The sequence below is a fragment of the Suricata suricatta genome, chromosome 7 (assembly GCF_006229205.1).
Source record: "Suricata suricatta isolate VVHF042 chromosome 7, meerkat_22Aug2017_6uvM2_HiC, whole genome shotgun sequence".
NCBI classification, from domain to species: domain Eukaryota; kingdom Metazoa; phylum Chordata; class Mammalia; order Carnivora; family Herpestidae; genus Suricata; species Suricata suricatta.
Window position 1 is genome coordinate 62,774,903 of NC_043706.1, and position 24,707 is coordinate 62,799,609.

The window sequence follows — 24,707 nt, forward strand, 5'->3', positions numbered from 1 at the left end:
TACATTTTGTTCCTGTAAACTCTCAGGAGACAATTCTGTTAAACTTTGTCAAACAATTTGATGTTTGGATATATATGTATGTTTTGTTTTATAAGATTAACAATATATCCAAGGATTTGCCATTTTTTGTCTTGTGATATAACAAATCCTATCTCAGTAGGCAGCAAAGGGAGCAAGTGTTGGTGCTCAGTAGATCTGTGTGGATCCTGTCTTTACTCACACATTAGCTCTTTATCTCTTTACAAGGCCCTCTATGAGCCTCAGTTTTTCTGTCTATAAAATAGGAATAATGACACTTCTCAGAGCTGTTATGAGAATATCAAAAGAAGAGCATGTGTGTGTGTGTGTGTGTGTGTGTGTGTGTGTGTGTGTGTGCCCACACATACATGCTGTGCCTGGCATGTATAGACAGCTCCATATTGATGCTCAGTAAAGAAAAGTTGCTCCTGTCATTCTCCTTATCCCTCATACACTTCCTATTCCATTCTCTAACATGGTTGTTCCTAATCTCTTCCATTCTTGCATCCCTGTGTTCTTAGCACATCCCATTTCATTAAAAACATCAAGGCTCGACAGCCTAGATGCTGTCAGCATTTCAGCCCTGTACCTCAAACTCTCTTGATTAATTCTCCTTTCCTCTCGTCTAAAATGAATTGTACTTGGTTCTGTTCTCTCTCATCTCCACACCTTGCTCTTCTCTCAAGTTCTGCATTTTCATTCCCTCTCCTCAGTTTTCCTTCCTGTAATTCAGATTTCCTGGCACACTCCTCTTTCTTCCTCAGGCAAAGTGGTTTTTGACACCTACCTTTGGTCTACGCTTTCATACTTGTTACAGTTTGGCTGGCAGCAGGGACTGTTTTGATGCTGAGGGACTTTTAGTTCATGTCAAAGAAAAAAAAACAGATCTTGTGCTAAATGATGAACCGTAAGCCTAAAGCTGTTCTCAAACACTGTAAGCTCATGGCTTTGGAGATGAGAACACTACGTCATCTGTACCATACTGACCTGGAAGTCATTTGTCTGCTCCAAAACTGCTTTTTATATCTTTGACATTTAGTTTGGTGCCATATAAGGGCCACCTAATGTTTTCACATTTCAAGTCATATTTAAGTAGTTATTTTAATGCTCATGAATTGCATTAAAGAATGAAGCAAGATTTAAATGACATTGAAATGAAATTTCTCAATACTAGGGTGAAAACTGTGTTACTCAATTTTCAGACCACACTAAGAAAATGTGCTTTAAACAAGGATTGCTTGAAATTTATTCTCATGATCATGGCCTCTAAAGAGTAATATATAAAAACTCATTCCTTACCAATAGGAAGGATTTAATCATGTAATACTTTCCATATAAAGTAATTCTATAAAGTTAAGTTAATGTGAAAAGTCAATTTACAATAAATGAACATTCTTAGTATGTATTGTAGTTCTTTTTCTTTTCATCTGTAAATTGAGACAATAGTCCAGGTTTCAGGATTTGCCATATGGGTCTGATAAAGCATTCATCTATAGGGCAAGAAGATAAAAATGCATGTTTATTATAGATGTAAGTTGTACCTTTTTGTCCCCAAGAACCTGACATCTTCCCATTTTATTGTTCTGAAATAGGGGAGATTCCCTGTCTTAAAGTAATTACAGCTGTGAAAATCATCTTATTTAAGAGAAAATTTGTCAGTCTGAATACAAGTTGAATAAACAATAATTAATGTATTTCCAGGGATCAGTGTGTATTTTTTACTCTCATACTTGATAGGTGAATTTTACAGTATTGTTCTAGAAAGGATGAGGTATTATATCTTTGTTTCTGTCAACATAAAAAATAATACAGATTGGGTATTTTGGACATGCATTTTATTTAAAATACAAACTGTAAATATCTTCAAAGGCAAAAGCATGTATCTATTTTAAAGAAACTACACATACATCACTTTTAATTCTTAATCTTTAACTCATAAATTGACTTCACAATAATTTTGAACCCTATATTAAGATAACTGTCGATATATGAATAAATATCTTTTTAGACTTTTCTTTAATCTTAGAAGACATGTTATTATCCATACATCAGCCATTTGTATTTAGTCAGTTCAATGATGAAACTTTCTCCATCTTATTGTATCATTGTAATTTGTTGGTCTGCTTAAATTAACCTCAGAAGACATCTTTCTTTTGCAGCCTACTTGGAATAGACTTCCTATTGCAGAGTAAAATTAGAACATAGTAAACACAGAGTCCTACAGTGTACTATTTCTTCTTGAAGACATATGCTTGAAGTACTCCTATATTCATTACTCTAATTGTATTTATTGATTCAATCAAGTTATCTTTATTGAGATCCTGCTCACTATACAGCTGTATTCTAGGTACTAGAGATACAGTTCAGTAAAAAACAAGAGACAGAAGTCTCTACCCTTGTACAACTTAACAGGAAGTTTATTACATTGGAGGAATCTGGATTTGTCCTGTAAAAACCACATGGCATGCACATTTGCAATAACTTGTCGGTTTCATTTTAATTCCATTTCAGTAATTGCATGATGATGGGTTTCTTCTGGTTTTTAAAGTCGCTGCCTTGTAAGAGTAACCAGCTTTTCCTTGGACGAATGTGTTGGTGTCAAACTTATTGTGAACCTGCTGACTGAAGATCTTTTTTGGCCCTAATGTTTTAGGGTTCTCCCACCATGCCTTTCTAGAAGGGGATACGCAGCCCTAAGAGCGACTGATCAGCCAGTTCTTAGGGGAAAACATCCCGCTCGCTCAAGGTCGAGTGAGCACTCTAGTGTCAGAACACTGTGCTCTACCCACCACCTTGCCCCCGGAGGGTCGGCGCCACCTTCTCCGCTTCTGACAAGGTCGCTATTCAGTGTCCAGCCCAGCATTCATGTTCTGCCTCCGGGTGTTGGTGTGGTGTTGTACCTTCCTAAGCACTTGATGCTTTCACTCATTATGACACCATAATTTTTTAATCCTTTCTTTGTGGCACTTAAATCTCTCCCACATCCTCTATTACTTGCATCTATCTTCACTGTGCTGGTAGTAGTCTATAGTTCCTGCCAATTAGCTATCATTGAAAATTAAATTTGGCTGTGTTATGTCCTTCCATCTGTTTGTGGCATATTCATATATATATAATATATATTGATATATTTTAATTATGTGAAATTCTTCATGAAAAATCACCTGGAGAGTTAAATGTGTATTTACTTTAAAAGTATAAAAGAAATTTAAAAAATATTGTAGGTGTTCAGTAAAATCTTAAGAGTATTTTAAACTTCTTTAGTTTAAAAAACAATTTGAATGCCAGCAGATGGAGGTCAGCTTACTCATGTGCAGTAGTAATGTATCTGCACACTTCTCAAATTTGTATTTGTAATTTCAGTCATTCCACCAGTATATTTTATAGCATATACTTAAGGTTATTTTTTTAATATCTGTCAAAGTTTTTCCTATTCAAAACTAAAGAACAAGTGAATGGTAATTTATAAAAGTCAACAACTAGAACTATTCGTCTCACTTATAAATAATTCTAGATATAAACATTGACTTAATAGTAGCAATTTAGGCAACAGCCCTTCTCTACTAATTCACCCATAGTGTTAGGGTTCAGAGTCTGTAAGTAGATATATTTGGTTGAGTACCACCAAAAATGGATAACCTAATGGAAAGCCACAACTTCATAGAAAGTTAATTTATAGAAGTGAGTCTAATTGTAGTCAATTCAGGAATTCATTCTGCAGAATTGTGTGTGACAGACATTATTCTCTCTTTTAGTCACTTTTTATAATATTTCTTTTACACATATCATCAAGAGCATTTGATTTTGTTTCCAAAAGCTGAGGTAGAAGGTTTATGTCTATTTTAATAGTAACAGGAAGAAGGGAAAGTATATGTCAGGCCCTCTTAGAGTTTCACCATTTCATTTGGCCCTTTGTTTTTTACCCACAGAATGCACAGACAAGTAAGTCCGACGCACTCCCCTCCTGCAGACACATCCTTCAGCAACCGAAGGGGCCGGCAGCTCCCACAGGTGCCAGTGAGAAGCGGCAGTATAGAACAAGGTATCCAAAAAAGAGAGATCATTGCCCAAAAACCTTGGATTTGAGAACCACCTCTTTTTATACTCCTTTTATTAAATGAACAGTACTTTGATTTATGTAGTTTGCTGAATCCTAAGATTTCGTTTCTTTGAATTTTATTCCCAGAACTGTTAATGGTTCAAGGCATATATGCTGACTTTGCTGAGTGAGTGAATGAATGAATTTTAGATTGTCAATTAAGAGAGTGAATTGAGCCCTAGAAACACCTGTTTTCAAAGGAACAAAGAAACAAAATATAATTTTTAAAATCTTAGTAAAATATAGTATTTTATGTGTGAAAGAGGGCTTATTTAAGCTTTTTAAAAAGTGTTTTTTAAACAAACTGAAGTCTTTACTAGTATTTTTAATTTTAACTTATTCACAATATTCTGTTTTTTTATACAAGTCTTATGAAGAATGACTTAGAGAACACATTTTAGTACTTTGTGTTTTCGTTAACAGTTCATGTTACTTACAGATATTCTTATTTTAAGCATATACACATAGTGTTTATTTTCCTAGAAAGAGAGGGAATGGGGGAGAGAGAGAGAGAGAGAGAGAGAGAGAGAGAGAGAGAGAGAGAGAGAGAGAGAGAAAAGACAGAAGGAGAAAGTTTTGACAGTGGAAATTCCCTAAAGTATCTGGGCTAGATTATATATATGCCAGGTTAAAATAGTCACTGTATTTTTTCATGTGACCCAAGATTTATCCTAATTCTCCAAGGGTGAAATGGCTTATCACTATATGTTATAACATAACTATGGTGGGATCTGCTAAGAAAATTACTGACATAATCTTTCATTTGGGGTTGTAATATAAATACAATGGACTCTCATTTAAAACATGTATTCAAAATCTTCACCCCCATAAAATGACTAAAAGGGTAACATTCTGAATATTTTTCCAACAGTGTGGTTGTTGCTTATATGAAACTTGTATTTCATTCTATATTGAGGGCGCTGTGTATGTGTTTTACTTACTTAGTTGAAGTACTTGACTGAATGTATCACAGAAATGTATCACACATGTATCACAGAAATGATCTAAGAAGATAAATACATTGTTTCAAAGACTTATGGCAGAATCTATAAACAGAATACTTGGTTATAGAAAGATTAGTGTAGATTTTAAGAAATATCAACTTACTAATAGAGGAATGCTACTATTGTAAACTCAGGATGTGTATTATTTTTAAAAAGATTATACATCTCACTGATATGTCATGCCTCAATATTCAGGGTTGTTATAAGAGTATTCATTTAGTTAATAAGAAATATATGCTGCTATGTGAATTTCTGACTTTCTTTTCTAAAATAGCAATTAATTCATTGGAATTTTCAATTCACGTGTTTAACAAACTTTCTTTTCTCTTTTGGGAACATTTTGAGAAGAAAATTCATAATTAATGTTTTTAAGACTCAAATTAACAATACCCCAGATGAAAGAAACTGCTTTATATAAACTTTAGTGTTTATTTAAATTATCTATTCATGAACTCCTGTTGCACAACTAAAAGAACTACAATTTCTGGAATTTTCCTACAAACTCAGTGTTACTAGCCATAATTTGCTGAAGATCAATATCCAAAAAGTCATGTGTTCCTAAAATTCTTTGCATTTCCTCCACTTGCTAAAACACTCTGAGTTCAAAAGCCTATAAGGGTATTGCATATGACTCATATACTGAGGTTATAGCTATATAATTTTTATAGAAATAAGAATTGCTTCTATGAAATGATTTGGAATGTATGCTGGATTTGTTTTTTTTTTAAAGCTTATGTTCTGTTGTTAATATCAACATTACTGTTTATGCTATTCATATTCACAGTTGTCTTTCAGAGAAATCATCAATTTGTAAGGATTGAATTGATGTGGGAAGAAAGGAATGACTGAGGATGAAATTGATGGACTTATTTTGATATTTAATATCATAAATATACTAGTAAACTTTTTGTTATTTGAGGTTCCTGAAATTTATGATCTCAAGAGTCATATACATAAAACCTTTTAAAAATATGAAAACAAACGTGTTATTTTATCTAAGTGTTTTTCTATTATTAAAATAGGTCTGGTTTACTTAATGATATGATTGCTCTGGGGCCATTGGTAAATGGTGATAGTGTCCACTATCATCCTATCTTGGATCTATTTCAAACTGAACAGACATGACATTTTGTGTGTCCCAAAATATATTTTTTAAAGTAAAATTTTCATTTGATTGATGGAATAGACAGAATTTAGCTTGTTCTATTTATGATTGATTTCACTGTTCATAGGGCTTTCATAGAATTATGGTTTTTTCTTTTGATATTATTTAAACATTAATTATATCTTCTATGAAGTTAATGCTGAGTGCTGTTTACTTGCAGTTAAGCCTCTACTACACTTGATTTCCTTCTCTCCAATTTTCTTTGTGGTTGTTGTTGTTGTGTTTCATTTTTAACAAAGAGTAGTTTTTTTGTTTTTGTTTTTGGAAAAAGAACTGAGTTTATGATAAGCAGTTGATTGGTAAGAGCAAATATTTCAAATGGTTTAAATTCCTGGATAGTGATGCAACTTCTTGATGAATTTACAAAGTAATGTTAATCATATGGTTTCTGGGTACAGTTATCTACATGATTATTTTTTGGATTCAAGCCAGGATGATTAGATTGTTTGACTGGATGCATGTTTTGTTTTGTTTTCTATAATTCAGTTTTACTACTCTGTCTTTGTACCATGGAAGCAATAGGTGCTATTTTAAAGGCAAACACATCCTTTGAAAATACATTTTTACTTAATTTTTAAAAAAGGTTTTTAAAGTTTTCTTTAAAAATTAGGAATATTAGCATATTTGCTACATGGATTCTGATTATATTAAAGTATACTTAAAAAAAAGTAGAGGAATGATCACAACACAGGTTTTGAGATGAAGTAGTCAAAAAAGTACTCTTACAATTTAGGTAACTAATGGTTTGTGATAATAGGAGCAAAGACCTCCAAGAAATTTCTCTGGTTGTATTCCAAAGTTGTATTCCAATGTAGCACTGTGGAGAGTGAAGCTGAAAGCAACATAATTGTGTACAGATGTTGTATGATTCTGAAACCAATGAAGTGATATTTTGTGCTCAGCTAAATATCTTTTAAAGAAGTATTTAAAAATTATTTGTAACTAAAGTTGATGTGCCAGTTATATTTTATGTGTTCTATTGTTTTATCTGCTACTTAAATGTCTACTGGTAGTCCCCTTCAGTAATATCTAGAAAGGCCATTATACTTCAATAAATAGTGTACCAACAAGGAAGCAGATAGAAGTTTGATGAAGTGTCTAAGAGATATAATCTCCAAAGAAAAATTTCACTTTGAGATATTTTAATGTAATTAATTGGAGAAGGAAGAAAAGATCACTTAATTAGGATAATTTTTTTCTGTATGGAAAATGCTACTGAATATTTTCACAGTGAAGATAAAATGCATGCTCTCTAGTAAAAATCAGAATTCAGCTTTTCATTAATTATATAAAATTTCAAATTAACTGAACTGCTATCATTTTTGAAATGACAAGAATGTCTATATGAATATTACATATGCTTTTTAATATAGTTACAATAAAAATTCATAATGTATTAATAGATTGCTTTCGGAAAAATCGGTGCTGAAATATTTTGCAGTTCTTAAAAGGCAAGAAAAATGCCACACAATATATTTTTAAATGCCAAACATTAATTTCCCAGTGTTTCTGTTTTCATTTTAAATCCTAAAATTATAATCATTCTTTCTTTGATTAATTTTAGCACCATATTTAAGACTTCCTCATGGTTTGTCATTGTGATTTATCATATCACATTATATGTTGTGCATTTTTATTATTCATGCCATTGTGTTGATTCACATTTCCATGTCTAACTATAAATTTGCTGATTTCTTTCTTTTGTTTCCATCATTATGTGCATTTAATTCATTGAAGAACAAGAAAAATATAACTCTTCCACAAAAGGTAAATATTAATGTAACTTTTAACCATTTAATATTCCTTTTCTTTCATAATATGTGAGTAATATAACTGTGTTTATTGAAATAATGAGCAAAATTATTTAGCATAAAGGTAGTTTTTTCCCTATAATGTTTTGTAAGGAATTTGATGTTAAGTATTTTGTATTGTGCATAGTTCACACTAAAGAGGAAAATACTAAAATGAAGAGTGCTTTCTCTCAAAATTTACCTACTCTAACCATTTCTTTGGAAAAATAACACATTTAAAAATATTTTTGTCTGTTTCCATTCCTCTGTTCTCATGTAAAGAGTTTAATTCTTACTTTCTGGTCAGGGTAGTATATCCTGTAAGGAATAGAAAATCCCTGGATTTTCCCTTTTGATGGCACTAATATTGTAGAATGTTTGGCCCCCGCTGCAATCATGCATCTCGGAAATAAATGCTTAAATGTTACTTCCCTTCGCCCATTAGCCTGCTTTGTTGGCACATTGGTAGCCTCCAGCCTTATTATCTTTTGGATCACAGTTGAGTTTTGGTCTTTGGTTTTGAGTTTCAAGCAGACATATACCTTGACCTACTCTCCTGTGCTGCCAATACCACTTCCTATTCAGTAATACTGTTGGCCTGATAATTAAGTATCTGAAAATGAATTTTCAGCTTACTGAAATAATATTATTAATAATAGTTAAAAATTAAATAACTCTCTATACTCAGTATTGTGGATTAATGATTGATTGAATTAGTTCGGTGGATATAGTAAGTCTAAAAATTAGTCCTGAGAGTAGCATCATCTCTATTTTATGAATGATAAAGCTCAGACTATGAGAGATTAAAAGATTTACCCATTTACACTGCTGAATGAATAGTAGACTATAAGCCCAGGTCTCTTACTTTTGACCTCTTTCCACTATACTTCAGTATATCCTATTTTAATAAGCACAAATCCCAACTATGTTATCCCTAAATCCTAGCATATTAAGGTATGTGTTATATGTCTCAGTATTACATAGAGAAAATGGGAGATAATATTCAATTACTTACTTTGAATTTATAAAAATATGTTTATATTTAGGTAAATACATATTCTGGCATATGTCAGACAATATACTAGGAAATAAGTACATATTAATAAAAAAATAGAATATTCAGTAAGATCCAAGATGTCTTGGTCCCTAGATTTTGCATAGATTGTGAGCCATCCTGAATTTTTAATTCAAGTATCAGAAACATAACTTTAAATTCAGTGGTTCAGAAATGGCCAATACATTTGTACTTCAATTCAGAAGAATTTAGTTGGATTTGCATGATAAATTTTAGTATGATAAAAACATTAAAATTCTATATTAGAAATGAGTTGTGACCTAATTAATTTAGCCAAAAGAAGGGAAAAGGTAATAATTATTTAAAGAGATCTTCCATATGTATTTTTACTACCCAAAAGCTATACTTAACTAGTCAAAACAAAACAAAATTCCTAAGTCGTGCAACCTAAAGTCTCTGTGAAGTATACACATTTGCAGGCTCCCTGCAGAGTATGACAGATTGTGACATTTTTACAAGGTCATTGTGTTCTGGCTGAGATGCACCATCACCCTGCCCAGTTTTCTTTGCACACAGGACATGGCTATGCTTCACAGGATGGAACCACACATGACTGAAAAGAGCCAGCCGCACATCCCAAAATGCACACAGGCAGGGCAGAGTGCTCAGGGGATGCTGCACCTCTCGCCTGATACTAAAGGGAGTATTGCTTAGTCACAGAAAGGTTTTGTTGTTGTTGTTTTAAAATAGTTTATTACCAAGTTGGTTTCCATATAACACCCAGTGCTCTTGCCCACAAGTGCCCCTCTCCGTGACCATCACCTCTCTTCCCCACTCCCTCTTCAGCCCTCAGTTTGTTTTCAGTATTCATGAGTCCCTCATGATTTGCCTCCCTCCCTCTCCCTAACTCTTTTCCACCCCTTTCCCCATCCCATGGTCCCCTGTTAGGTTTCTCCTGTTAGACCTATTAGAGAAAACATATCACAGAAAGTTTTAAAATCCCATAACGGATAGAAGCACGTTCAAGAAATCTCTTTAAATAAAGTCAAGTTTTAGGCTCACATACCCCATGTAAAGAAACAGTTTTGTTTTGCATAGAAACTCTTGATATGAGCTGATTTTTTCTGGGATGGATCCCATTGGAGAACTAAGCTATCTTGAGTCCTCACATGGGACAAGCCACGCCTAGCTGATGATTTAGGTGAAGGGGCTCCTGGTGAGAGTTTGTTTTTAGGGAATTGTAGGTGAACTTGTAGGACAACTAATGGTCCCAGTTTATAGAGGACTGAGATGCAAAATTTCCAGTGCTAAAACTGGGACAGTTGCAGGCAGAGGGGGCTGGTTGGTCACCCTAACTGCAGGAGACTGGTATATAACTTTTCAGCATATATTTGTAAAGCATATAATTGTAAAGCACATATAAAGAAAGATGTTAAATACTATAAGCATTTTTAATGTTAGATAGAATTTATTGAGCACTGACTCTATGTCAGTAACTTGGCCAAGAGCTCTCTACCTGAGAGATAACCATCAATATCTTCATTTTCCAACTGAGAAAACTAACGCTTAGGAAGGTTAAAAATCTGGCCCGTTATCAGTCATTTATTTGAGTGGTAGAACAAGGAGATAGACCCGAGGCTCTCTCCAAAGACCTTGTTCTTAACCACTTTGCTCTACCAGCTCTCCGACATTCCAACAGCGTTTACTGGGTACCTGCCTTGCACACAATACCACACGGTCATGGTAACAATATGTGTACAACTGTAAGGGAAGTATTATTACCCATTTATTTCATGGAGAGTCAGGGGGCTAAGTGAAATCCCTAAGGTGACAAAACCAGATTTTCAGTCCGCAGTTGGTGTTCTGTCCAGGGTTCCATGTTGCTGTGACATCCACCACTTACAGCGCCAGGATCTTGGAGAGGCCCATTTAGGGCCAGTTTTTTTTACCACTCAACTAAGTCTCCTAGTACCTGGCTTGTCTCCCAAGTTACCAGGTAATCTGAGAAAATAAAACCAGTGCATTCGAACAAAGATAATACATTCTTGGGGTTGAAAAGTTAACTTGAAAAACTATAAATGTTCATAGTACATTATTTATCTTTTACTTCCCTCTTTTATGTTGAAAGCTGAGAGACCATATCATTTTAGACTTCACAAACTGCTTTATAGTAGGCATACTTTAAATTATTCATTCTAAAAGTAAGCCAATTTTTCCCTCTCTGCTACATTTCTTGGACAGTTTTAAAGAGCCCATGAATGTAGTTTGGGGGCATCGAAATAATGATATAAGAAGATCAAAACAGAACCAGAAATTAAATGACATCAAGGTGAGAAAAAAATGTTACTATCATAAGTTTCTAACTTATATAACTTTGGATAGTATCTCTTAAGTGCATTAACTTTCTGGGTTTTGTAAGCAATTTTGAATCATAACAAAACACATCATATTCTCTCTTACATAAATATGAATTTTCTTTATTATAAAATGTGTAATTTACACACATGGAGAATGAAAAGCAATTAGAGTTCAAGTTATTAATTGATTTGAACAGGGGCAGAAAGTAATGGCATTTGTTGCTTTTTGTTTTTCTGTTTCACTAATAAAATATATAATAATTCAACCAAGTCATAGAGGCTATTTAAGGTTTGTCTCTAGTCAACTGTATTTTAAAGTATCAGGTTTTTATAAAAAATGCTCAAATAAGTTACCTGTAATTTCCTTCCTTAAATGTTGACAAAAACAGTTTGAGTGCTAACTTATGCAAAATATAATTTTTCTGGAACTCTTAAGCATTAACTTTAATTAGGTGCAATTCATATAAAAAAGTAGAAACATTATTTTCATAATCTTCTGTTACCTTAGCTACTGTATAGTTGATACTTGCACATTAAGAGTGTACTATGGTTGTAAAACACATTGTAGGAAAAAATCATGTAACTTCAATTTTGCTAAAACATGTAAGTTAATTTGTGTATTCTTCAGAAGCAGCATTATTTTAACTATCACTAAGTAAAAAGGGATTTCAACTTTATTTATATTTTTATTAGATGCATATTTGGCCAGGTGACTTATTTCCTGTTATTGTTATCATGTTGTGATTTCAAAGATTTAAGTTTCTTTATCTTCCAAGGCTTTGCTTTTCTTGAACACTTATGAATATTTATGAATGGCTATTCATATTAGTAAAAGTGTCTAATTTATCCATTTCTTTTTTTGCCATAAATTCATAAATATAGTTGTCATTCTAGCCTTCTCTTTAAACTTTAGGGTGTGAAGCAGCTCATATAAAACAGTTTAGATCTCAGGGGTTTTTTCCTAAGTTTATTTATTTATTTATTAGCGAGCAAGGGAGTGAGAGAGAGAACACGTGGGGTAGGGGCAGAGAGACATAGAGAGAGAGAGGCACGGAATCTGAGGCAAGGTCCAGGCTCTGAGCTGTCAGTGCCCAGCCCTCTGTGGGGCTCAAACTCAACATACCACGAGATCATGACCTGAGCCGAAGTCAGAGGCTGAACTGACTGAGCCACCCACGCACCCCAGAACTCTTAGTTTTAACTTTATTTTCCCATTCTGCTGATTCGTATCTGGTTATTTATAATAGCGTATAGACATTTAAAACTTCAACATATTTAACACACATCAACTAAGGCTCAGTTTGCATTATATGCCTCATTGTGGGAGAACATCATTACCCCTTTCTTCCTGGGATTTGTGGGGAAAGTGCAGAGGGAAACTAAAAGGCAGATAGAGGTCTAGCCAGGCATAAGTTCTTTGATTTTTTTTAACAATATATATTTCCCTTAAATATTATATTTTTGAACAAGTTTTAAAATTGGTAAATATTTTTGTACAAAAGGGAGAAGCCTGTCAAAAAATTGATACTGAATTTAACAGTTATGCCACATCAAACTTTTCAAAATAAATACTGTTGCCATCAGTGTAACTGGAATAATGAAAACTATGGATAAATATATTGAAGATCACTTGGAATAAACAACATGACCCCTCAAGGAATGATTTTGTTATTCCCTCAGAGAAGCCTTACCTACATGGGCTGCTTTTCACGAAGACTGTTCAAAGAAGTGTCTCATAAGGAAAACAGTATTCCCTCTCAGAAGAGAAAAACATTTTACAAAGCCTTTTATCCCTGTGAAACATAAAAGGGCAAGGTAAAATGGCAGATTCTTTCATCAAGAGCCTGACTTTCTTATCTGTCAGGTGTCTGAATAGTATTTTGAGTGTTGCTCTGGTGCTTGACAATTTTGACACTGAAAGTGATGTCTGGGGTTGGAAATCCTGAGCTTTGTTTTAGGCAGTTCAGTGAAAATCAGCATGCTATGATAAGGGATGATATGTGCCTTTGGCTGTAGTGAGATTTGAGTGATTATATATAAAAATTACCTGTTTCACCTGTGCTGAAATTGCATTTCAATGATCTATATCCAAACACAGGTTATTTTCTTTAAAAGCCCTTAAAGGCAGTGTGTTTTCATTTAACATGTTATTTACTTGTGCTTAATGTTTCTCATACTGGATAGGTGTTATCTGGTATTTTTATTGTTCATACTAGTACAACACAGTCCTTCATATTTCAGAGTAGCATACAAGAGCACAAGGGAAACCGTTTGACACATTTCTACCCTTGCAAATTGAAATGCATTTTATTCTGGGAAAGCAACTCAGAATTTGGGCCTTTATGTGTATTCAAAACAGTCTAAACATTTAATCTTAAAGTACATATACTATATATGTGTGTGGAAGGTAGAGGACATATTAGTATTACGTCAAAGTTGCTTACTACATTTGTATGACTCCAAAAATAGGATGAACATGCAAGGAATACTTTTTAATTGAGAAGAACCCATGATAATAAATAATAATGTTAAATAGACTGGTGATTTTTCTCCCCTCAACATCTGTAGCTGTAGCAAGTTGGCAGATTTTAAAATGCTAGAAATTAGGTACTAGAGCAAGTGAGAAAGTCCTTGTTTTGGTTCTCCATTTTTTGAAAATGGAAAAAATACCTTACTAATACCCTGTTGAAATTATACAAAAACATAAACCACAATAGCTGGAAGTTACATTGAGTAACCTTAATCACTTTAGAAATAAAAACTCCACAATGAAGAAATGTCTCAGGAATTGATCAAGGCAGCGCTGATGAACTGATAAATGGTAATGGGTCTAAGATTATAATCTATACCTAGTCATTCCCCATCCTAGGGATTTACCGTTTTGCCACATTGCTTCCAGATGCTTAGAGAAGGTTTATACATCTTAACAATGTGTTTTTCTAAAGCCTAAAAAACTGTTAGTAGAGACTCGTGTTACATTTAAAATTTTTCAGACATCAACCCATCTCTCTACTCAGGCTGAGTATATTTTACAATGGTTAACAAAATCAATTAGCTAAATAGTTTTCATCTTTTATTACTTTATAGTCTCCATGTTACATATTATATTGTTTCTTATGTTTGAGTTACCACTCTCAGTGATTTTTTAAAATGCTTCAGAGAAAACTTTTTCAGTATTGTCAATAACTGAGACATTGTAGGTGTTTCATTTATTTATTTCATTCTGCCTGATAAATTCCAGATATGTGGTCATTTATCATTGCTTTCTCTGAGACATACATTGGAGCAAAGATGGGGCTCCATTCTGCAGACTCATTGTACTAAGTAGCAGTGAAACAGAGGCATTAATTTTTCTATTCACAAAATGTGACAACACATGGTAGTTGACTTGACAAGCTTAGTTACCTGTCCACATATTATCCTGTGTCACCATTGATAGAAGTGCTAGCTAACCTTGTTACAAAGTAAAATACTCATAATGTTTTTACTTTAATATTTTTAGTAATATAGAAATTTTTATTATTCCTATTCTCATTTACACTTTTGTTTCAGTTAGAATACTCAAAGTACTTGAAGCCTTAACAATACATGGTATGGATTTTCTTTTTTGCCTGTAAACACAAACATTTGAAATTCCAAATTCATGTTAATTTATATATGCATAGGAAGAAATGAAGATTTAGAGCAAATTTAACTTTATATAATTATAAATTTATTAAAAATTTTAAATGTATTTAAGAAAGTATAATAATTAAACTATAATTATCTTAAATTACACCTAACTATAATATAGAAAATATTTTTAAGCAAATAGCAAATGTCTGGTAAGTCAAAGGGTTTCCCAGAAACATTACATTCTCTTTGGAGGAGGTGATACTATATACATCTATACACAAGTTTTCAGTGAAGAGTTAAGGAAGAAGACTTATTAAAGATTCTTAAGCTTTTTATTATTTTTATTAATTTTCAAGTCACAGGCCTCTTTAGCAGTCTTATGAAAGAGGTAGATCTACAATAAATGCATGTAAACACAAACACAGTTATTTGCAAATGATTTCAGCTTATTTATAGTTTCATCAAGGATAGATCATCCATACAATTAAAATAAGTATACATCACAAAATATGGAAAATGAAAAGAGAATAATTATTTTAGTTTGTATAATATCTAATACTTTCCACTAGAAAATTGTTATAAATTACAGACCCTTAAAATCATACTTTTCTCATCTTTCATGCTCTAATGAGAGTCCCTTTTCAGTTTAGATGGAATGATTTCATAAGTATGATTTTAAATTAAGCTGTAAAAATGTTCTAGTTTTATACTTTCTTAATTGTAATGTTGAGCTGAGTTTGATATATAGATGTTCACTTGATATAAATGCCAGAGTTTAGAAATAACTGAAAATAAAGTGGATCTAAAGAAAACGGATTTAAGTTCAATAAATATTTTTTAGGTTAAGTGTCTGCTTTTTTAAGAAGCACAAATCATTCAACATCAAACAGCATTCAGTTTTTGGAAAGCATCATGAATAATTCAAACCTAAAGAACTCTTGTATAAAATAATATTGTTAATTGCAACTGAGAGGTAGAGAAGAATTGTTTGTCACTCTATCTGCAATCACAGCTGAAAAGGTATATAGCAAACATCCTTCCCATCTGAGTATATTGTATCTAATGACTATATTTCATTAAAAGGATAAATGCAACTGCATGATAATTACATTTGTTGTAGAAAATGAGAGGGTGTTTTTAACTCTCTAGTATGTGACAGTCTTGAAATAAAAAAAATATTAAAACCCAGAAGTCCTCCAGTTCTTATATTCTTTTTATAAAGAAATAGCAACTGGCATTCTAAAAATTTTGTTAGATTACAATGCTACCAACATTCAGGATACTTCTAAAATGTGAATTTGATGCTAGTATTTTTGGGAGAATTGGAAGATATTTCATATCTTAATTGTGCTATTGGCATTAAAAGTCAATACAAACATTTTTAATGATTAGTAATCATTCTTTTAATGTAAGATATTTGAGCTCTATGGGCTGTGGCTCATTTTACTTATATTGAGGTAATCATATTCCAAGGATTCAATTCTGTTTTATCATTACTAAGTATCTATTATTCTGTATAAATCATGTACATTAATAATCATGTCATCTGGTTCAAACTTGTGGTAAATATTTTATTTTAATTCATATATTTGTTTTTACTATTTAGACACTCCAATAATTCAGAAATGTCATTTCATTTTGCAACAGATTGTTTAAAAATAAAATGTAAGAAAGCAAACTCTGTAAAAAGGTTTAAGAACTTTCCAAATTCACACTGAAGCTTCTTCATTGATGTTTCTGAAAAAAACTTTTACTGAAATATGATAACTTGTGTAAAGTTGTTTCAGAATACACACTAATGTACAAACCATAAGGATATAATGAGAACTACTAAAAAATGTAAATTTTATGTAATTACCTGATCTTTTGATATTAGTAATAAATGATAAGCTCTTTGCATTTTGCTTCTGTTCTTGAAATCTGAGAGCAGCAGTGAGGACAGCATGACAACTACTTTTTGCTGGTCAGTCAAGGGAGTCTACTCATGGCTTTGAGTCAGAATTTGGAAATTTCTTTCTTAGATTAAAAGATGTCAACTTTCCCTCCTTTAAGAATAACAATAGTATATTAATCATTTTTGTAAGGTCAAAATAAAGTCACTTAAAACTATTTTAGAATTCCTTTTAGTTAGACTACCACTGTCTCCTTATGATTTAGCTTTGAGTTTTGCAAAATAAAGATTTAAATGCAGCCATGTCATATTTAGAGACACAAGGTGTTGTCCTGGCAGGCTAAAATCAGAACTGTTTCAGATTGTTTCAGTCCAGTAGTTCTTGGTGAATAATCTTTTCAGTGTCAAGCAACTGTCTTTTCTAGGAATTTCATGATACTAAAAGTGAAGGTTACAAAGCTCTGGGAAAATCAGTGTGAAAAAAATTCTTAAAATTAATATCATTTAGTAGAATATTAAGCTAATACCATTTAAATTTGCTTTCATCACAAGTAGAAATGGCTTTGAGCTTCAAGTTTTAAGAGTACAGCTGATTACATACAGTTCATTTAACTTACTCAAAGCTCAAAGCAAATGACTGAGCAAGTGTCCAGATGCACCCACAAAACAAGAAGAAGGCAGAGAACAGATATTTGAGAATTTTCTTGTATTACATATGGCTTTCTTCAGATATAACTCATATTTCTCAATAATTCTCAATTTCTAATTAATCTCAAGTAGTCTTTTACTTTCTAGTGCTCATTATGACTCCTTTAATATTGTCAAGTAGTTAATAAATTTCTGAACTACTTTTCTCAAGATCTCCATAGAACCATCTTTTAATCTTACAGTCATTATTTCCTGTCTCTGAGATCAACATTTCCAAAGCAAGTGTTCATCATTGTTTAATTCACAGAACTGTGATGTTAGGGATTGATATTGTCTGTCACATTTACTGAATTTAAACAAAGCTAAACAGCTAATAATTTTATGCTAAAGGTCTAATTAAAACATTTACCCACACATTTTAAACTATGTATTTATCTCTTGTGCTATTAGTCTGTACTTGAACACACAATAAAAGCCACATATTTTTCTTAATTTTTATAATTGGTGTCAGTGTCTTTTATCAAGGATGATAGACCTTTAATCATTGCAATGGAAAAATTTGCCAGCAAGTATCTTTCTAATATCTGATGAAATAAGCAGCCAAGTTAAATCACATATATCAACATTTATACTATCCTTTAAGTCATTAGGCCCTCTTGGCAGAACCCCCAATACTTTGATCACACACAAATAGGTCTTTTTCCATAAATATATTTTTATACATAACTTAAAAATAAATCTTAGCACTGGTTACAGAAGTTGAATAGTCCAGGAAATTGTCAAAAGACAAGTTGTGAAAAATAAACATAGGTCTCACACAACACAGGTATATGCTTTGAAGAGTTTATTCTGCACTCTTGGCTCTTTTTTCCCCTTCATTTGTAAAAATGTCTAAATTAATGGCATGCTTTTGAAGCTAAGCTGCTTCTGATGGATTCTGACGTAAAATAACTTGTACTTTATTGAAGACTGTGATTTTCTCATTTAAACAGTCACACTTGCTACTCAGGAGATTAATAAAGACTTAAATGTAATGCAGTTCTTTACAAATTTTAAATTAAAGGGCTAAAAATTTTATGTTATTTTCAAAGCATAGAAATTTCATATATGTGGTCACACAGAGCCACCAGAAATAGAAATCCTATCTTTTCTCTTAGTCCTTTCTTAAGACTGGCAAATATTCATGAAATGCTACAGGTAGAAATTAATGATTTAATAAGAATGCTCCAGCAAAGCAAGTGTTTATCAATTAAAATAGTTTTTAGATGACTGCTGTTAGCTGAGGATTTTAAATGGGTGTGTGCATGCATGTTAAGCATGTGCATATATGTGTGATGTGTTCAGTATGCATATTTGTTTTCTCTATATATGTACATGCAACAACCAGTTGATTAAACGGAAGCATATTTTCACAATTAAATCTGATTTCACATAGTCATTTATGAATGGATTTGAAAATACTTAATATCAGGTGAAGAAGCAGCAGGGTAGTTATATTTTGTTACTAACATTTGTGTTACTCATTTTGTGTGATTTGAATCATGTTCATCTTTAAATTAACAGGTGCTAGCTTTGTATTTTCTGCATTTTGTTTATTAGTCATGTGTTACTTCTAAATTTTCATTTAATTGAAATCATATCAAAAGAATTGAAAACTTAAACCATTCAGTTCCCAAAAGGTGCTTCGCCTGTGTTAATAGGCTTCCATTGTGTGTTTTTGCAGCAAGCTTAGTAGTGGAGGAGCGAACAAGACAGATGAAAATGAAAGTGCATCGATTTAAGCAGACAACAGGGTCTGGTTCTAGTCAAGAACTTGATCGCGAGCAATATTCCAAGGTAAAACTAGTAGTATCCAACCAATAGTTGCCGTTTTAAAACTGTACAGTGTATTTAGCAGGTAGGACTAGCAAGTGCCAGGTCACGTGAGAGAAGTTATCATCCAAGTGAGTCTTGCATCATAACCTCTCTCCTCTTGATATTTTCACGAGATATATAACTTTCTTAGAATATTAATTATTAACTTGGATTTGTTTTTCTAAGAAGAAAATGTACATACTTGATATTATTAAAGTCACTCGATGATCTATTGTCAGTAGTCAAATTCACGTAAATAAGCAAGACACAAAGCCATTTTATTGCTTAAATTATATTTAAAATATTAAGATGTAGATTCAGTCTTAAGTACTATTTTGGGTTCTTTACTATTGAGATTTATTAGTGAATGACATAAGTTGTGCAACGTGAGATTTCTTGTTGATCTGTCTTTAGTAAGAAAAGTATATGATAGCAAATTCTTAGAAACTGAAACTCACCCAATTTCAAGTGGCATTAAAACATTTATTTTATATTTCAGCATTATTTTGTAAGGATTCACTAGGAGTTTATAAACTGCTAACTAGCACTTAATTAAAATATGCATAAATTTGTATTCCTCATGAAGCAATTTTAAATATATTATCTGGTTTATTTAAATTTTTTTTAATGTCACCAGCCATTACAGTACAACCTGTGTTATAATGTCGTGTCGAGAAGCCATTTTGGAAGTAGTGACTCCTTAGAAATTCAAAATTTTAAAAAACCTACTATATCAATATTGTCAATTTGAAATATGACTGTAGAAAAGCCTACTGATTTTTAAATGCTAGAGGTTGAGCTCAGTCAGATATTCAGAGATTAATGAGGAAAATAAGGTGGTTACAAAATATGACTTGTCACCAGACTCCAATGGAGTCCTGTGCATTGGATGCAGTTTATCACTTTATATCTTAGGTTAGCTGCAGGAGGATTTCCAGCTGAGATTCAGTGAGGCTCAATATCCTAGGAGTCTGAAACAGCATGTTAAACTGTAAAATCATTAAAAACAAAACAAAACCTAAGCAGAATATCTTGATGTTCCTTAGAGTAGCTGATTCTAGCTCCACAAGTCTTCCCTGCGGTTCATTCTTAATTATTTTCACTTAGCTTATTTGTTTGTCTTACGAATATCATCATCTTTATTTTCTTCTACTACAAATGCAGTAGGGATTAGAAAACAGGATGATTTACTTTTTCTGCTTCCACAGTTGGATGCAGTTATTTAGAAAAGTTCTTTAAACTCAAAATGCTTTGTCATAGCTGAATATGACTTATTGATTTCTTAGCATCATGTCAAAGGATAAGGTCAGATAGAACATTGAGTCAGAGTTAGAGCCAGTATAGGAAGCAAGAAAGCGGTAAACAATCAGGGTAACACTGAAAACTTTTCTGGATCATTCTGAACCAGGACTCTAATCATTAATCAGTTGATCAAAAAAAAATCTAAAAATGAAATGCCCTAGAAATCTAAGCAACCACTGAACTTAATATTCATGATAAATCAAAAGTAGGTTTATCTTGGTTGGGAGATTCCAAGTTCTCTGATTTCATACAAATTTAGAACCGAATGAAATTGATCTTCTATTCCAGCTCTCTTACTTACTCAGTTTATGAAAACTGAAGGCTCACCCAAACTAAGTAAAGCCTTTCTGTGGAGTGATGAATCCTAGAACTCCTTCTCTGAAACTTAGGTACTACTGTTCTGCGTCTTGTATCATTGAGATGTATGCATTGCATCACTCCAGTTGGATTCAGAAGTTCTTCTAGGGCTTTTAATTTGCATGCAATTACACTAGCATATTCTGTCTTTGCTCCTTCCTTTGCACAGGCATCCTTTTTCTTTTTCTTACTCATCCTATTTGAATACTAAAAAAAATTACTTTCAAATATATTACTGTTTCTCTTATGACATAAATTGATAAATTGATACTACTATATTAAATAAAATTATTACAGATTATATCAATAAATGTGAGATCAAGGATATGGAATCTTTAAGAACTTAAAAGAATATAGGATAAGAAAAACATATAAGATAACAAATAATTAGCTTATTTTTTATTTTATATGTCAAGCAAAAGTTAAATACTCCATAATTCTAGTATTCATATTATGGCCTAAGACTTACAATAAATTTTTTAAGTAGTTCCCATTTCATTAGAAAATCATTTAAGTGGTTTTCCATTTTAAGTAGTTTCATTTCCATTAACTCAAAATTCCCTTACATGGTTAAGAAATTCTTTCTCATTTTTATTCTTTTACCCCAACCATTTTATAAGTAACTTTACAAAAATCTATTTTTATTCATATAATTGAGAACTAGCATTGTCATAAATCTAATATATATTAAATTTTGAACTTTATTCTTTTGTTGACTCTTTTTTAGTGTTTTAATCCATTTGACATTTTGGATGAATACATTTGTTGAAATTCTGCCAAATTAGAAATTAGTTAACCATTTTCAAAAGATTTAGAACCAAATACTAATAAAACTAGATTTTCTTCAGGGCAAAGAATTACTAGACACATGTACTATGATTCCTAAGATCTTTCAAACCTGGTCCTTTAAAATACTGAACATCCCTAACTCCATCTTGAGTAGGGAATTAGCTAACTTTCCTTTTGAAAAAACGTAAGACTGCTTCAGGATCCCTGAAATGTTATACCACGCTATTTTTTTGATGATGCTATACAGTGTTACATTCCCTAGTGATGGGGTGAAATTCATAATTGGCGGGTGACTTTGCACTTAGGCACTCACATTTTAAAAAGTGTTTATGTTTCTCTAGCCCAGGAATAGCAACCAAGACTAATGTGATGGGTTTTGTAGGTAGCTGTTAAGTGTTTATTGTTACTTATTTTTAAAAATAACTGCCCTATAATTAGAGCCTCCTTTCACATGAATGACTTATTTCTTTGCTGTATGATTAGTATAAATTCTTCCTAGGGATATTACATTTCTAAAAATATAGTTAATGTGTTTCCATGAAAGTATTTAATTGATAAATCGGAAATTTAGCAACTTATGCTTGATTAAAAGTCAAAATGATTATTTAAATTTCTAACAGATTTTGAAATTTTGAAAATAAGTAAATATAATAGTAAAAGGTGATATAAAAGTCTTTCATTTACTTCAAATAACTAACTGCAAAGAAAACTGATCTTCTGTGAGAAAGATGGATTGTTCCTTCATCTAACATAGAAAAATTTAATGTCTACAGTTTTTTAAGAACCCTTGTTTTATCACTTTGCTGAAATAGCAGAAGTCTATATACAAAAATTTTGAAGAGTTGGCGTACAGAAAAGGAAGATTTCTTTAGGAGAAATAGTTCCATGTACACTTACACACCCTTATGCTGTAGTCTACACTGCATTTTATGGGCATATGCCAAATAAGGGGAACATTTATTCCGAGTGTCAACACAGTGACAGAAAATCTCCGACAGCTGTGTACATTTTTATTGAATTAGAACCCAGTCCTTTCATATTCTTTCATGGACAAGCTATCATTTCAGTATGTTTGGAAACATCATAATAATTGCATGATATACGTGCCTAATAAAATCGTTTCTAAGACTAGTAATATAGGAGTTATGTTTGTATCCCACTAACAGTATTAAATTCAGATCCTGCTATCAGCATATTTAGTTTTTACCACATCTGCTCTTTAAATAAAAAACATAGTTCTGACTGAAATGAATCATGTCAGGATCATGTTAATCAGATGTAACAGAATTTTATGATAAAATCTTACCCCATAAGTTTAAAATTACCTTATCTTAAATCATATTAATGTTAGAGCATATATCAAGTTATATATAGCTCAATTTTGGACAGATATGAATTTTCTCGGATTATAATTTGACATATGGCTTTCAAAAACAAGTCATGCAATTTTGAAAAAATTCTTTGGAAAGATAATTTTGTTGATATTCTATAATTTGAAATTGTTTTCATGCTTGATGTGAAATTCCTTGCTTAGTACATACACATGAGAGGTAAAGAATTAAACCTAACCTGTAAATACCTCAGGCCTGTATTATTCTTATCTGAGGAATTTTTAAATAAACATGATTATATTTTCTAACTTTTTTTGAAGGTACTATTGTTTTACACTTCTTTTTGTATATACAGATCCAGGATTTTATCATCATTTTATTTAGTGTACTTTAGCAAGGCAAATATTTATACAAATTTTTACAAATAGAATGGATTATTTTAGGTTCATGAAAAGCCATCTGATATGGAACATCAGAGAATGGAGGGGCTTTTCTACAACTTTAATAAACATTTGATATTTTCACACTTTAATGTATAAATGTAAAATTAAATTACTTAATATGATACTTAAATACCCAGTGTTTAGGCCTGTGTTCCTCTAGTTATGTGTTCTTTTGTTAATACGTTATATTATCTTAACTTCCAGTACCAAAAATAAGAGAATCACTGAATATATTAGGTATTTCAAAATTATATATAATTAAGGTTAAGTGGTTATATCATAACCTATTTATTATAATAAAAGCACATGTATAAAATAATAATATATAAAGCTATTTGTGTGATCCCTGCAATGAGTCAAATAGAAAGAAGAGCTTATTAGCTGCTCTGACAACTGCCTGTTTTAATTTTCTACTAATGATTTCTAAAATCTTCAGTAATGAATACCAAAGACAAATTTAAAAATACAAGATACAGTGTAATTTCAAATTTTAACAGAAATCCTTTTTTTTTTTAACTTTTGACACTGAGCTGATAGTTTAAATCTGAAAATCTCTAATTAATTATAGTAGAAAGTCAGAGTCCAATTTTTACCTCCATGGCTTTACTTCTCATGGCACAGCCCCTCAGCTTTTGGCTCAGCCCTGCTTTATATATATATATATAGTTTATTGTCATATTCGTTTCAATATAATTCCCAGTGCTTTTCCCCACAAGTGCCCTCTTCCATGACCATCACCCCACTTCCCCCTCCCCCCTCAGTTCATTCTCAGTATTCAATAGTCTCTCAAGTTTTGCGTCCCTCTCTCTCCCCAACTCTCTTTCCCTCTTCCCCTCCCCCTGGTCCTCCATTAGGTTTCTCCTGCTTTCCTGTTAGACCTAAGAGTGCAAACATATGGTTTCTGTCCTTCTCTGCCTGACTTATTTCACTTAGCATGACACCCTCAAGGTCCATCCACTTTCCTACAAATGGCCAGATTTCATTTCTTTCTCATTGCCATGTAGTACTCCATTGTGTGTGTGTATATAT

The 24,707-nt window shown here is 32.2% G+C and overlaps 1 protein-coding gene across 50 annotated transcripts in view; it reads left to right on the forward strand.

Annotated features, from left to right (window-relative positions):
• RIMS1 (regulating synaptic membrane exocytosis 1) overlaps positions 1-24,707 on the forward strand; it is a 460,984-nt gene that overhangs the window by 350,540 nt on the left and 85,737 nt on the right. For 23 of the 50 annotated variants that reach the window (XM_029943500.1, XM_029943502.1, XM_029943504.1 and 20 more), the window contains 2 exons: positions 3,948-4,060; positions 19,326-19,438. In XM_029943500.1, the coding sequence (XP_029799360.1) occupies positions 3,948-4,060; positions 19,326-19,438 (226 nt within the window). Of the gene's footprint in view, positions 1-2,671; positions 2,855-3,947; positions 4,061-11,332; positions 11,421-19,325; positions 19,439-24,707 lie in introns of those variants that run through there. The other 27 variants (XM_029943495.1, XM_029943497.1, XM_029943499.1 and 24 more) reach the window with 4 other exon arrangements.